Below are 16,559 nucleotides of genomic sequence, written 5' to 3'. Positions count from 1 at the left end.
TACACTTATAAGGATCCCTATACCTGGTCAAGAAGGTCCTAGTGCAGTTTCACGAGATGAGATTGATGATGCGGCAGATGAAGCCGAACGAGTGGCCCAGGTGCAGCAACAGAGAGAAACACATGAGAGATTACAGCATCAAGCTCCTACCACCGGCTCATATGAGGATTTCGCCAGAGATATCTCATCCTTGAGGTCTGGATTAGATACCGTCTCGACTAGACTGGAGACTCTCACAACTATGTTTGATACCCTATCTACTACCTTTACGACTGCAGAGAGACACATATAAAGAGAATTACAATCTTCAAGACATTATGTCATTCATGAGGAAAAAGAGCGGAAAATCACATTGTGTTTTTAGCATAATCCGTGATTTAAGTTTGTGTAATGTTTACTGATTTACCGTGTATTCTTAGGATATAGAACTTTGCCACTGATTATTTTATTATTTTTGTAGCTATTTGTAGAAATATGAGGTTACCACCCGGATTGAATCCCTGGATTGTCAAAATTGTTGTTGTCGCGACGATGCTTGCTGGGTTCGCATTTATTCTTAAAGCAAGAAAAACACATCATCGGCATTGTAGAATACAATAGAGGGAGGATCGAAAATAAGACAGAAGAGTTCTTCTGGATAGAGTCATTGATAGAAGAGAAAGGGATTATATAACTCTAATCCGAATGAGTGATGAAAGTTTTAGAAGACTGTGTTCTCTACTTAGACATTATAGAGGACTTCAAGAGACTAGAAAGATTTTCGTAGAAGAGAATACAGTGATTTTCTTGCACACCCTTGGACATAACATTAGAAATCACATTGGGTCTTTCCGTTCTATTAGAGGTAATAGAACTTCAATGATGTTCTACAAGCAGTGTTGAAACTATACAAAATCGTTGTGGTGCAACCAACCGGAAGAGAAGTACCAATTCAAATAGAAAGTAATAAACGTTTCAACCCATCTTTCAAGGTAAAAATCTTTTTTTGAGGGTTTATTATATTTACATTTATCTTTTTAAATAGTAATAATTAATAATCTATGTTTCTTTTGTTGGATATTGACCCTGCTTGGCCGGACTTTCCCTTTGCCTAGGTGGCATATTACTCCGTAAACTAAAGACTTGGTGTATAGGAGGATGGGTTTATCCCTTAATGATTCTATAAAGGGACAATCTCACCAAGTACGTATCCCAAAATGAATCACCGAACAAGAGTTAGGATGACAGGGTTGATGCACCTTTGTCTTAATGGTTGGCCACCACCCACAGTCTCCATTGGAAATGGACCTGGACTCTCGGACAAAGGCAATGTCTATGGGGCCTAACACATTGCACATTGTGTTATAAAATAAAAAGACACGACTTACCATGATATCAATTAATTCCTGACATGGTGATGACATGCGATCTTATGCAATCAAGGGACACCCTATGCAACAAACGAGATCGTATTAATAATCCATGTCTGATCAGTCTCATGGGACATCCTAACTGATCAAAATGGAAGTAATTGATCTTATATGTACATGAATTAATCTAGACTGTTCATTTTATGCCCTTCACACAATTTACGTGCAATGAAATGTATTCCGATATTTTCAATAACTTAAGTCTCACCATTTATGTTCTTGATTATGTGCATGTACTTGCACTTATGCACATCAATGGTTACTTTAGATGCCATTACATGCACTTTATTATATTTGCATGTTGGTTAAATGAGACTTAAACATTGAAAATTCATGCATGTGTAAGTGGTGTTTTGGGGACTCTTGATGGCCTTTATGTTCATTGTATATTGCTAACTCCAAGGATGGCCAGCTTAGGGAGTAAATGCATCATGAATGTAAAGAGTCAAATTTTTCCTATAAATACCTATCATGGATGGCTAGAAGATATGAGTTGGAAAAGGACGCCAACACATTTCTTGAGAGGGATCCATTTCTCTATTCACGCCTTTGGGGTACAAGTTACCAAGTCTCTTCCTTGTCCTTCGGGATAGTCGGCGATTTGATACCTTAAATCCCCGTCTCCTTGAAAAGAACCGTAGAGATTTGTGTACCCCTCTCCCTCCAGCAGGTTATATTTTTGCTTAATCACTCTCTTCGCATCTTTGCTTGTGGCTTTATTAATGGTATTCGTATTTTAGAAGGAAATCAATTTGGCTATTTATCACACCCAACATCTTTACCATGTAGAATTGTGTCGGTGCAATTGATGAAACACATGTTCCATAAAAAGTAAGACTCGAAGATCAAGCAAGGTTTAGAGGTTGAAAGGGTATAACCACCCAAAATTTCATGGCCACATGCACCTTTGCCTTGAAGTTTACTTATGTATTGACCGCCTGGGAGGCATCCGCTACTGACTCTACTGTATTAACAGACACTATTAAGAGGCCATCAGAGGAGAAGTTGATTTTACGAAATGGCAAATATTACCTCGTCGATGCTGGTTATAAAAATCAGAGTGGATTTCTTGCACCTTACAGAGGCACTCATTACCATCTAAATGAAATTTGTATACGCACGCCAGAAAACTCAAAAGAGTTAATTAACATGTGAATTTCATCTTTACGTAATTCGGTAGAGCGTACATTTGGGGTCTTGAAAAAGCGATTCCTAATTACTACCTCTAAAGCTTTCTACCCATTTGATTCCCAAGTTAAAATCGTGCTCGCGGCTGTATAATTCACAATCACATTATGGGTGTCGACCCTAATAATCAAATCACAAAAGAAGCATTACAAGAATTTGAAGAAATTCTTGAATTAGAGTCCACACAGGCATCTCATATGACCGCAACAGAGAGCAGAGTCGACGATAATTGATGGGCACATGTTAGATATATGTTAGCCAATGACATGTGGCAAACCTATCAAGCAACAAGGAGGATTTGAACTTTATTTTTTATGCTTAAAATGTTACCGCTTTTTATGTTGATTTTGGTTTTATGGATGGTGATGTTAATGTTTTGCTTTTAAATGTGGATGATGGTTTGAATTTTATTTTCAAATGGATATGTAGTTACTAATAATTGTGAATGATGCTTATTTGTTTACCGTTACATCTAAATTGATTTATAATTTTTAGCTTCGAATGCTTTTTTGCCTAATAGATGCTCACAAACTCAAATTAGCAGGTATGAGTTGTTTAGAAAATAATCCTGTAAAAAAGAGCAACCGGGTTGTTTACGATGGACAGAGGGCATGGACAAATTACTCATTCAACTTCTTGCCGAGCACGCTAAAGAGGGGAACAAGGTTCATAAGAGTTTTAAGCCCAAGGCCTACAACTATGTAGGTAGGGTATTATCAGAAAAATATGGGAAAGAAGTAAAGTCCGACCATATACAAAACAGGCTTCGGACTATTAAGAAGCATTATATAACATTGAAGAAAATAATTTCAGGTAGTGGGTTTCGGTGGGACCCGGTTTTACAAACGGTCACTGCAGATGACCAAGTTTGGGTTGAGTATTTGCAGGTAATAATTAAACTATTTTTTTAATTTCCTTTGTCCTTATATTTTGTTGGTATAAAATGGTTTTTAGCTAAATGCAAAGGGGAATCCAGATGTTGTGCCTTTCAAAGGAAAGAAGATGGATAATTTTGAAGAGATGGGTATAGTCGTAGGAAATGATCAACCAACCGGCTCGGGGGCAAAGATAGGGGCTCAACTCGACTCAGAACAAGTTATGGAAGATGGATTTCCTTTTTTGACTTGCCAGTAGACTTAGAGTTGGATGAAGATGATCGAAGAACACAAGAGAAAAAGAAACGTTCTACTACACCTACGTCACAGAAAAGGGATAAGAAGTCTCGTACAAGTGAGAGAATGGCCGGCATATGATGGAAGACTCTTTATTCTATCATTGATGGCATAGAATTATATCATTTGATAGTAGCTCACATATTTTTTCTTTAAATTTGTATTATATTTTAGTTGAATTTGACCTAGTTTTTTCTTTAATAGTATGTTGATGAGTCATGACTATGATAATAAATATTAATATTACTATGGAATGGATGATGCCGTCAGGCTCACTTATTTAGTGTTATATATTATATGTAAGATGTGATATAATATTTTTTCGTAAGTTGAAGAGTCTAAGCCTCTATGTGATTGGTATAAAATGAACGGTTCAAAAAAGGTATTCATTTACCACCTATAATATGGAATCCTGGAACACTAGAAATCAAATACCCCCGTAGTTTACCCTGTACATTGGAACAATGGAAATTAAATCGAGGGTAAATGTTAGGTGCCTAGATGGGTCCCACTAAGAGAGGAATAAATTAATTAGATATTGTAGTGAATAATATCAGATCATACCAGATCTGATATATTTAGTAATTATGTTAGATTAGGATACCTACTTAGATTAGGATAATTTTTATTTGGCTATTTCTATAATTATCGTAAGATCTTTCTAGATCTTTCTATGTTTATCATTTTCTATGTTTATCTGTAAGTGCTTTATATAAGCACATGCTACTGTTAATGAAAGCAATGAAGAAATCTTATTAGAATTGTGTCTTTTTGCACGAAAGAGGATTGATCCTTCCCTCGAAGCGGATCAAGAGGCTGATCTTCCCACTAAGAAGATCAAATCCGTTGCGAACCAATCCGGGTTCGTAACAAGTGGTATCAAAGCGGTCGATCCTGCGCCATGGCTACATCTTCGGAGATTTTGGAATTAATACGTGAGGGTCTAAAAGAGATTAAAGCACTTCTTTTGGAAATGAAGGAAGGAAATCAAAAGTTTGCAGAAGGCCTGAACAAAATCGACACAACGGTAAAAAAGGCTTGCACAATGAAAAAGAAACGACGAAACAAAAAAATAGGAGGAAAGAAGAAGACAAAAAAAATCAGCTAGAAGAAAAGGCGAAAAAGATACAAAAGAAAATTCGTCCTCGAAGAGTCTGTTCTCAAACCGTCCAACGCCATCAAAACAATTCTCTCCCACAGCCGTCCGTGCGTCAACATCCAAATCATTCCGACAAAACATAACGTAGGAGGTTTGATGAACGCCGCGATGAGATCGGTTTGAAAATGGAGTTGTCTCAACCATTAATTATGACATACTACAAGATGAAGAAAATAAGAAAATGAGGGAGTCAGAAGAAAGCTTTTACGAAATGCGCAAGATCAGATTTTTCGCCAGTTGGTCAGCAATCTCCATCCTTGAGGACAAGGTTGATTTCAGGGCGGGTGGAATGTTAGGTGCCTAGATGGGTCCCACTTGTAGAGGAATAAATTAATTAGATATTGTAGTGAATAATATTAGATTATACCAGATTTGATATATTTAGTAGTTATGTTAGATAGGATACCTACTTAGATTAGGATAATCTTTATTTGTCTATTTCTATTATTATCGTAAGATCTTTCTAGATCTTTCTATTTTTATCTATAAGTGCTTTATATAAGCACATGCTACTGTTAATGAAAGCAATGAAGAAATCTTATTAGAATTATGTATTTTTGCACAAAAGAGGATTGATCCTTCCCTCGAAGCGGATCAAGAGGCTGGTCTTCCCTCTAAGAAGATCAAATCCGTTGCGAACCGATCCGGGTTCATAACAAGTGGTATCAAAGCGGTCAATCCTGCGCCATGGATACATCTTCGGAGATTTTGGAATCAATACGTGAGGGTCTAAAAGAGATTAAAGCATTTCTTTCGGAAATGAAGGACGGACATCAAAAGGTTGCAGAAGGCCTGAACAAAATCGGGACAGCGGTAAAAAAGGCTTGCACAATGAAAAAGAAATGACGAAACAGAAAAATAGGAGGAAAGAAGAAGACAGAAAAAAATCAGCTAGAAGAAAAGGCGAAAAATATACAAAAGAAAATTCATCGTCGAAGAGTCTGTTCTCAAACCGTCCAACGCCATCAAATGGAGTTGTCTCAACCATTAATTATGACATACTACAAGATGAAGAAAATAAGAAAATGAGAGAGTCAGAAGAAAGCTTTTACGAAATGCGCAATAACTGATTTTTCACCAGTTGGTCAGCAATCTCCAACCTTGAGGACAAGGTTGATTTCAGGGCGGGTGGAATGTTAGGTGCCTACATGGGTCCCGCTTAGAGAGGAATAAATTAATTAGATATTGTAGTGAATAATATCAGATCATACCAGATCTGTTATATTTAGTAGTTATATTAGATTAGGATACCTACTTAGATTAGGATAATCTTTATTTGGCTATTTCTATTATTATTGTAAGATCTTTCTAGATCTTTCTATGTTTATAATTTTCTGTGTTTATCTCTAAGTGCTTTATATAAGCACATGCTACTGTTAATGAAAGCAATGAAGAAATCTTATTAGAATTGTGTCTTTTTGCAAAAAGGAGGATTGACCCTTCCCTCGAAGTGGATCAACAAGCTGATCTTCCCTCTAAGAAGATCAAATCCGCTGCGAACCGATCTGGGTTCTTAACAAGTGGTATCAAATCAGTCGATCCCGCGCCATGGCTACATCTTCATAGATTTTGGAATCAATACGTGAAGGTCTAAAAGAGATTAAAGCACTTCTTTTAGAAATGAAGGAAGGACATCAAAAGTTTGCAGAAGGCCTGAACAAAATTGGGGCAACGGTAAAAAAGGCTTGCACAATGAAAAAGAAATGACGAAACAGAAAAATAGGAGGAAAGAAGAAGACAGAAAAAAATCAGCTAGAAGAAAAGGCGAAAAAGATACAAAAGAAAATTCGTCGTCGAAGCGTTTGTTCTCAAACCGTCCAACGCCATCAAAAAAATTCTCTCCCACAGCCATCCGTGCATCAACATCCAAATCATTCCGACAAAACACAACGTAGGAGGCTTGATGAACGCCGCGATGAGATCGGTTTGAAAATGGAGTTGTCTCAACCATTAATTATGACATACTACAAGATGAAGAAAATAAGAAAAGGAGGGAGTCAGAAGAAAGCTTTTACGAAATGCGCAAGATCTTATTTTTCGCTAGTTGGCCAGCAATCTCCAACCTTGAGGATAAGGTTGATTTCAGGGCGGGTGGAATGTTAGGTGCCTAGATGGGTCCCACTTAGAGAGGAATAAATTAATTAGATATTAAAGTGAATAATATCAGATCATACCAGATCTGATATATTTAGTAGTTATGTTAGATTATGATACTTACTTAGATTAGGATAACTTTTATTTGGCTATTTCTATTATTATCGTAAGATCTTTCTATGTTTATCATTTTCTATGTTTATCTGTAAGTGCTTTAAATAAGCACATGCTACTGTTAATGAAAGCAATGAAAAAATCTTATTAGAATTGTGTATTTTTGCCCAAAGGAGGATTGATCTTTCCCTCGAAGTGGATCAACGGGCTGATCTTCCCTCTAAGAAGATCAAAGCTGTTGCGAACCGATCCGGGTTCGTAACAGTAAACCAATACAGTGTAACTAGATTACTATGAAATGGTTTACCTTGAATTGGATTACCTCTCGTATTTACCTTCACTGGAAGTTCTAGACCCTTAGGGAAGTCAGTCGATTAGCATGTCTCCAAGAAAGGCAAGCTTCCTAATCTGCCTAGGACTCCACCTCTATAAAAAGACCCCCACACTCAAAGGTACGCATGACACAATCTAATATTTGAGACACTATTACTCTGTATTTTTGCTGTTTGGATTTCCTTCTTTTTGCCGATTTCTAACCTGAGTGTCGGAGGGTCTAAAAATCTTTCTTTCTATATGGTAACATGTCGAGGGAGATCAATGCAACAGCTATAACTGGCATTCCTAAGGTTCCCAACCCTACCCATACAGGTGACTTTAGGCCCATCTCCTACTATTCAACTATTTATAAAATGAATCTCTAAGTTGTTGGCTAACATAACCGAGCCCCATGAAGAAACTCGGCATCTCGCAGATAAACATGGAAACTGATTCCTTAGGGAAGTCGGCCGATTAGCAAGTTTCCAAGAAAGGCAAGCTTCCTAAGCTGCCTATGACTCCACCTCTATAAAAGGACCCCCACGCTCAAAGGTACACATGACAGAATCTAAGATCTGATACACTATTACTCTGCTTCTTTGCTTTTGGATTTTCTGCTTGTTGCAAATTTCTGACTTGAGTGTCAAAGGGTCTTCCTGGATTCCAAACTCTAGGAACTCTAACATGTGTTCTTTCAGCGCAGGACATGAACATACCCCAATATATATAACCCTTCCCCACAAGGATTCTACTATTGGAAAGAATAAGCTTGTTTGACTAATACAACTTTAAAACCATTCTTGATAAAAAATGCTACCCGATACAAGGTTCTTTCTAACATCCGGTACATCAAATACATTGGTGAGTGTAAGGACTTTTCCAAAAGTGAATTATGCTTCCACATTTCCTTTTCCGTTGACTTTAGCAGTTGAGTTCTTCTTCCTTTTCCCTTGAATATAGCCGTGGAAGAGTTTCTCATATAGAAAACACTCTCATCTTCAATTGGAACATACATAGAGAATGTGCTCCTGTCTATCCAGGCATGTCTTATAACGCCTGAGTCATTCTACTATGCATCTTCACTTTCGAGGAAATTAACCTCAGATATCATGGCAACAAACTTCACTTTATTTCCTGGTGCATTAGACTTCTCCTTACAAAAGTCGGCACTCTTTCTTGAAGTGGTCCCATTTGCCACAATTGAAATAAGAGCCTTTCTTCTTTTTTTTGTTCTATTCAGTACCTTTGTCTTAATGCACATTTCTCTTCTGATTGCCTTTCCAAGATTGAGAGGGAGATTTGATCCTTTAACATTTTCCACCATAAGGTCTTTAGAGGATAGAGGTGCATGCTCTTCTTTGTTGTCTTAAAGTTAGATTCTTCCTCTACTTGGAGGTATTGAATCAAATCTTCAATAGGCATTTCCTCTTTCTTGTGTTTGGAACTTTTTCTAAAGTCTCTCTAAGATTGTGGAAGTTTGTTAATGATCGAGGAGCACAATATCATCAAGATTAACCCCTTGTTGATGCACTTGACTAATGATATGTTGGATTTCATAAATTTGCTCAACAACCAACTTTTCACCAGTCATTTTGTATTTTAAATATCGACCTATAATGAATTTCTTGGATCCAACATTTTCCAGTAAGTATTTCGCCTTCAATTCCCTCCAAAGAGCACCCGTCGACTCCTTGTTATGATAAATGTCGAAAAGATTGCCAGACATGGCACTGAGGAGATGGCCTTATCACAAGTAGTCATCTTGCTCCCACTCTATTCTCTTACGAGCCTCCACAATTGTCTCATTTTTGCATTCCACAGGCTTTGTAGTGAGAATATGGACGCCTTTGAGTGTGGTGAGAATAAAATGAACCTTCTTTTGCCAACTTTAGAGATTTTCCTTGTTGAATCGCTCTAGTTTGACAAAGTCTTGAGTCATTTGCTTAATGGATTGAAGCACCATGAATATCTCCGAAAATCGTCTTAAGATTGTTGAATAAACTTGATGGTTGAGCTGTTGAGAAAATGATTATTGAGATGCTTCACGACATGTTACTAACATCACTTTACGATTTTTTCCCCCACTAATTGTGTGCACAAGGTGACCGTGAACTTGCCTCCAAGATACAATGAAGCTTGGTGACAATTCACCTATGTTTGTTGACATTTTACACAAATGACAACAAACATGAATCGTCTTTGAATTTGTCAAGTCTGTGAGATACTAGAATTTATTTCTACAGAATAACGGTACACTAGAAAAAAACATTAAAAGAGGACAAAAACAAATTTAGAAAGACCTCAAGAGAGTGAAAATTGCTTTGAATTTCTAAAATTTGAGGCATCCACTTAGAAATTCGTATGGTGAATGAAACAGTGAGTTTCTAGTCATTCTATTGATCAACATGTATCTTTTTTGTTTAAATACACCTTTACAGGCCACCTGATCAGATCATACTGAAATCTGATAGTTTGATCATGCCCAATCATGACTATGTTCTAAATTGATCCTAAGGTGACTGTTGGATTTACTAAAACCTCTATTCTCCCCCCTAACTGGTAGATGGTGACCGACCACCAATCTGCAACTCTAATCGTACCTGATCAACACTTGATTGTTGGTATGTGACAGGTTGCGATCTTACTATCCAGATTTCACTCGATTGAACACTGACAGTTACAACACGATCCTACGTTCTAAATCGCACTTGATCAAGCACTAGCTATTTGAGGAGATCAGAGAACGATCCTCTAATTTAGATCGCAGCCGCTCAAGATCACCATCCGATCACATCAATCTTGATCAACGGTTCAGATCAAATCTCAAAAAAAATTATGCTCATTGAGCGACAATGTGAAGTGCAGAGTGTGCTACAGAGAGTCACTAGCGCTCTATATCCCACTTCCCACGTGGTGCTACTATTTGTAAAAGTTTTAAAATTTAAAACAAGAGGGAAAATGGATGGATACTTATTAACTCCTCTCCACTCTTCTCACTTTTCAATGTGGGACTAAACTTTTAATCTTCCCATGTGCACTTTTCACCTTTTTCAAAAGGACCCTTCAAATAAAAAAATTCTTTTATCTTCAAAACATTTGAATAATCATTTTATTTTTAAAATCTCTAACACTAAGGTAGTGGGTTGTTGTAAGCCCAAGGGCACATCCCTCTCTTGTTTTGATGATCAACAACCCAAATTGATGGTAGTTTGCTAATGGCTTCTCTAGTCTTGTGATTTAGACAAGTTATGTTCATATTAACACTTGAAGCAAGAAGAACCGGGCTAATCTTGGAGAAAGTCAAGTCTTGGTGGTCAACCTTCAAGCCGGATGGTCTATCAAAGAATCAAGGGAACCACAAGCGCAAGAACAAGTTCAAAGACTATCTCAAGACAAGGAAAGGTTCATGCAAGTGCCCAAGAAGACTGAAGATCAAGAAGACTCAAGGTTCATATAGTTTAGAATGCATTGGGTCCTCTTGGCATTTAGTGTTTGCATGTTTTGATATTTTCAAATCATCTTTCAAACCATTTTTCATAGTGCATTAAAAGATTTGAAAACACATGTACAAAGCCCAAAGACCATGGCCCAAAGTCCCTTGAAATAAAATTTTAAATTCAAGTTTTTAACACAGGGCCGGTTCTCCGAGCTAAGCCTGACGACCACGGAAGGTGGCTGGAGATCCAGCAACCTCCGAAATTAAGCTGGCCGGTCGACCGGGTCAAACAGGGCGACCGCGGAATGATTTCTCAAAATTTAGAAATCACCCAGGAAGGTCTTAGCGGGCGACCGCAATCCCCCGGTCGACCGCGGAAAGTTTTGAGCCCAAATTTTCAAATCAATAGAAAACCCATGGCGGGCGACCGCAGAAACTCGGTCGACTGAGACTCATTTTTCTAGCCAAAATTTATCAAATAGATTGCCCTCGGTGGGCAACCGCGGATGCCCCGGTCGATTCGGTGGTTTGAAATTCAAAAATAAAAATGAGCGCTTGTTAAGGGCGGGCGACCACCGTAGCTCGGTCGACCGCCCCGGTCTGGCAAAAGAGCCATTGGGGCCTGCGCAGGGTAGGTATACCTACCCAGTTTATTATAGTTTTGCCCTTGAACGGTCCCAAATGAACTAGGGCTATTTAAACACCACAAAAGGCCTTCAAATCATTCTTTTGAGACATTATCTTTGAAAACCTAGAGCTTTAATCTTTGAAAATCAAAAGAAATCTTCTTCTACCTCTTATGCATTTAAACTTGCATTCATTTCTTGTCAAGAGGATCTCCCCAAGCATTTAGTTTCAATCATTGGGAGAATAATGTGAGCTTGAGAGTTGTATATGCCTTAAAGAGGCTTGAGATCTTTTATTCATTTTCCTTCTTTCTTTTGGAGTTTCAAAGATGAGTTTCTTTCTTCAAGGCGGTGGTGTAACGAGGAAGAATGTCCTCGGAGGCGGATTGTATGCAAGGGTGTGTCCCCTTGTGGAGATGGTGATTGCTTGTAACGCTTGGTGAGGCGGCGTTGAGGAGTTTCACATATAGTGGAGAAAATCTCAAGGAAACACTAAGTACTTGGGTAGTGGAGTAGGTCAAGTTGTGACCGAACCACTATAAATCATCGTGTAGTCTCCTTACTCTTTCTCCCTTCTTTTGTGGTGTATGGTAATCTCTTTCCTTTCTATTTGAATATAACTTGAACAAGGGTTATAACTAATTAGGTCATTTTACATACTCTTGTAGTTTTTAGAAGAAAATTTCAAAAACACCAATTCACCCTCCCTCTTGGTTGGTTCCCATTTCAGTTGTTGTGGGAAGGCAAAACCAGAGAGGAATCTCTTTTTTTTTTAGGTTTTGGAACAACCTAAATATATAAGAGCTCTTTAATCTAGGGGTGTCAACAGATCCACTTTGGATCGGATCCACCTATGTCTTAGTCACGATCCATTCAAATCCCTTATTGGTCGGATCGGAGTATTCTTCGGATCCTACTTCTTGTGTCTCGGTCGCGATCCATTTCAAATTGGACCGTCCATTAGAGTGTCCTAATATGTCCTACTTACAAAACAACAAAAAATCTCAGCTTTCTTCATTTGAAATGAACTCTAAAACTTCCTTAATTCAAAAAAGAATATGTCACTATATCTAATAACAACCCATGATTTTGATGAAGAATATGATTTTATTGTTGAAAAGAACTCCAATGTTAAGGGTGCGTGACGATAAAAATTTCTACTAACTAATCGTTGTTGAGGGTGAGTGGCAAGTTTACAGGAAGAAAAACAGATAGAGGAAAGGAAGAGAAAAAGATGTCTGGGAAAGGGGGAAGTGGAAAGTTGTAAGCTAAGCAATATTTAGTTCATTTTTATGTAAATAACCCTCCTTTAAGACTTAATATAAGAATTATTTTGAGGGTATTTTAGTAAAAGAACTTCGGACTCTGACTATCCATCAGATATTTTTGCTATGTCTTTATCATGATCCGAAAATTTTCGGATCTTACGAAGAAGATGAAAAATATGTCCATGGATCCTTCTAATGTGCCTAGATCCTTTCTATTAAGGTTCGGACTACTTTAATCCCATGACCTCAGTTTGGCTGCCATAGAAGAGCACGGGCGTGAGAAACAGAAAAGGAAGGGAGAGAGAAAATGAGATGGCGCGAGAGAGAGTGCTTTTTGGTTTTTTCTCTTGGTGTTTTCTCGGGTTTCTTCTTGGGGTGTTTCTCTTGGGTTTCTGTTGTGTACAACTTTGGTTGAGAAGCAAGAGAACTGGTTGTGGGTTTATGAAAGGGTTGCAGGTTTATGGATATTAAATCAATCCATTGTAATCCTTGTAATTTTGCGTACTCATATAGTGGAAGGTCCCCCCCCCCCCCCTTCTAAATTGATTAGGTGTACTTTTATGAAAGCATCTATAACCTTCCAGTTTGTGGGATAAAATGTCATGATGGGGTACCTAGATGTCAAATACTCTCCTCTCCTGGCATTTTCCATTTATTAGCATTTTTCCATTTATTAGCTTACTGGCAAATCTCTGATTAAAGTGACAGATTCAGAGGGAGTCACATGTCATTTTGCACGGTTCTATCCAGTGCACCAAAGGGAGCAGGCAGGCTTTTCCTGTATAAATTCAGGAGCGCACAACAAAAAGAATGCATCAGTGTTTCGGAATGGTAAAAAACCAAGTAGAATACCAGCTTGATGATCTAAATTGACAAAAAAAAAAACAACTGAACCAGATGAATGCATCCGAATGCATCCGTATTACAGAATGGAAAAAACCCAAATAGAATAGCAGCTTGATGATCTAAATTGACCAAAAAAAAAAACAACTGAACCATATCAGCTAATCAGTTTGAAAATCTCTTCACATTTTCTGCTTTCTACTTTTAATAAGTCAGACACAAAAAGAATCAAACCATTCACTTCATCGACTAGTATACTTCAGAACTTTATTCTCAGACGATCAATTCCCAATTCAATATTTCTCTAACCTCAACGACACACGCCCCCTATTGTTATATAACCATCCATCACTCTTTTTAAGGGAAACAATCCATCACTCCTTGTATCTACTTACAGCCAACAAGTAATCATGTAGAATCTCTCTCTCTCTCTCTCTCTCTCTCTCTCTCTCTCTCTCTCATTGGCAGTTCTGTTGGGCGCCCTTCAATGCAAGTAGAGCAGTTCCATATGCTGCCTCTGTTTGCAGCGCTCGTCTCACAGGCAATCCAAGCACCCTCTGGCGTATCTTTATCCATTGCTCATTTTTCGCACCACCTCCGGCAGTTAACACTTCGTTCACTCCAGTTGCACCCAGTTCCTTCAGCAATGAATACGCCTTCGCCTGAATCACATCATATATATACTGTTACTCTCTCATGTGAACCACAATACTATAAAATGGAAGTAATTCTCATTATTTTAGAACAGTAGGAGAAGGAGATGCTTTACCTCAATGCGTGCAATGGATTCCAGAATGCCATGCAGGTATTCTACATCGTTTTCTGGCCGTGGATGTAACCTGCACAAGAAAGGGGAGTAATCAGTCAACCCACTAACAATAATAGAGAGCAAAACCTTGTCAAACATGCAGTGTGTGGTTGAAAATATATACATTTTACCCGAGAGAGAAAAATAGCAATAATGGCAAACTTGCTACATGATTGAGATGAAAGCAGTCATAAGGTTGCCAATATATCTTGATATATAGAGATTTGACAAATTGAACAAAATTATCTTTTTATAGGCTTATTTATCATATCGATATAAGAAGTTTTAAGCCATTTTTTATCATGACAGATTATCAATTTCATAAGCAATTATTTTTAAATTTAACCACAAATACATCATTTATAAGCTACTGATATATATATATATATATATATATATATATATATATATATATATATATATATATATATAGAGAGAGAGAGAGAGAGAGAGAGAGAGAGAGAGAGAGAGAGAGAGAGAGAGAACAGTTCCACGCTCGAGCGCAGATAAGTGCAGGAAACATGGTGGGCCCACAGTTTTTGGGTGATCCTAAGAATTCATTTGAAAGGCCCATCATGGATGGGATGTGTACAGAAAATCAGCTCCAATGGATCATCTTAGGGTGTCCATTTGTGTGTGTGTGTGGGGGATGACAGATACTGTTTTGTTATTGCATAAATCTGTATGCCATCTTTTTTTTTTAATTAACTTCATTCACAAATACGAAAAAACATTTGTTATTGCATAAATCTGTAAGCCATCTTTTTTTTAATTAACTTCATTCACAAATCGTTCGGATGGATCTATACATATTGATATGGATCTGTTAATATTGATATTGGTTGACACGGACATATAAGTCATGTTATACTGTTGAATAACAAGCCTTCTATATAGATTATCTATTTCTTTTTATGGATAATCCGTGTGCTTGCGAGTCCCCGATGATTAAATAAACCAAGATAACCCTTCCATTTGTGGGGTGAAAAATGGGCAGATTTGTGGACAAACAGTATCTGTCCATTTCCTGCCCACAAATGGACACTCTAAGATGATTCAATGGAGCTAATTTTTGGTACACACCTCATCCATGATGGAGCCTTTCAAATGAATGCTTAGGATCACCCAAAAATGTGGGTCCACCCTTGTTTCCTGCACTAACTGTGCTCGAGCGCAGGAACTGTTTTCTCATATATATATATATATATATATATATATATATATATATATATATATATATGAGAAAACGGTTTCTACACACAAGTGTAGATAAGTTATCTACACACTAGCTTAAAATACAGTGGAGACCCACATTGTTTGGGTGATCCACAAAAAAAATGGAGCTGATTGGCCCTCACATAGATAGGGTGTCCACAAAAAATCAGCTCCATAGGATCATTCCAACCCTAGGATTTGTGGAGGTAAAATGGACGTGTATAAACCTTCTCAAATCGGTTCATTTTTTGCCTCCACGGTTTGAAGGGTTAGGATGATCCTATGGAGCTGATTTTTTGGGCACACCCTATCTATGTGAGCACCCATCAAATGAGGGGCCTCACATAGATAGGGTTTGTGTAGAAACCGTTCTTATATATGAGAGAACGGTTTCTACACACAAGTGTAGATAAGTTATCTACACACTATCTTAAAATACAGTGGGGACCCACATTGTTTGGGTGATCCAAAGCATTCATTTGATGGGCCCTCACATAGATAGGGTGTCCACAAAAAATCAGCTCCATAGGATCATCCTTACCCTTCAAACCGTGGAGGCAAAAAATGGACCGATTTGTGAAGGTTTATACACCTCCATTTTACCTCCACAAATCGTACGGTTGGAATGATCCTATGGAGCTGATTTTTTGTGGACACCCTATCTATGTGAGGTCCAATCAAATGAATGGTTTGGATCACCCAAACAATATGCCCTCCACTGTATTTTAAGCTAGTGTGTAGATAACTTATCTATACTTGGGTGTAGAAACTGTTCTCTCTCTCTCTCTCTCTCTCTATACACACACACACACACATACAAAAAGTATCAATTTACAGTGATATAACCTGTTGCCATCAAATTCCTGATCAACTTTGTGAATGGACAAAAGCATTAATGAACATACACCTTCT

General features: G+C 37.8%; 1 protein-coding gene across 3 annotated transcripts in view; it reads right to left on the bottom strand.

Moving 5' to 3' along the window:
* Positions 1-13,610: 13,610 nt before the first annotated feature.
* XK-1 (xylulose kinase-1) overlaps positions 13,611-16,559 on the bottom strand; it is a 69,925-nt gene continuing 66,976 nt past the window's right edge. For all 3 annotated transcript variants that reach the window (XM_077390318.1, XM_077390316.1, XM_077390319.1), the window contains 2 exons: positions 14,394-14,463; positions 13,611-14,286 (listed from right to left, as the gene is read on the bottom strand). In XM_077390318.1, coding sequence (XP_077246433.1) covers positions 14,083-14,286; positions 14,394-14,463 — 274 coding nt within the window. In that variant the 3' untranslated portion in view covers positions 13,611-14,082. The remainder of the gene's footprint in view (positions 14,287-14,393; positions 14,464-16,559) is intronic.

The sequence above is a fragment of the Tasmannia lanceolata genome, unplaced genomic scaffold, assembly GCF_043159265.1.
Source record: "Tasmannia lanceolata isolate RefF3 unplaced genomic scaffold, GAP_Taslan_0.1 ptg000011l, whole genome shotgun sequence".
NCBI classification, from domain to species: domain Eukaryota; kingdom Viridiplantae; phylum Streptophyta; class Magnoliopsida; order Canellales; family Winteraceae; genus Tasmannia; species Tasmannia lanceolata.
The sequence above is the reverse complement of the archived record's forward strand: the minus strand, read 5'-3'. Positions and strand labels throughout refer to the sequence as shown.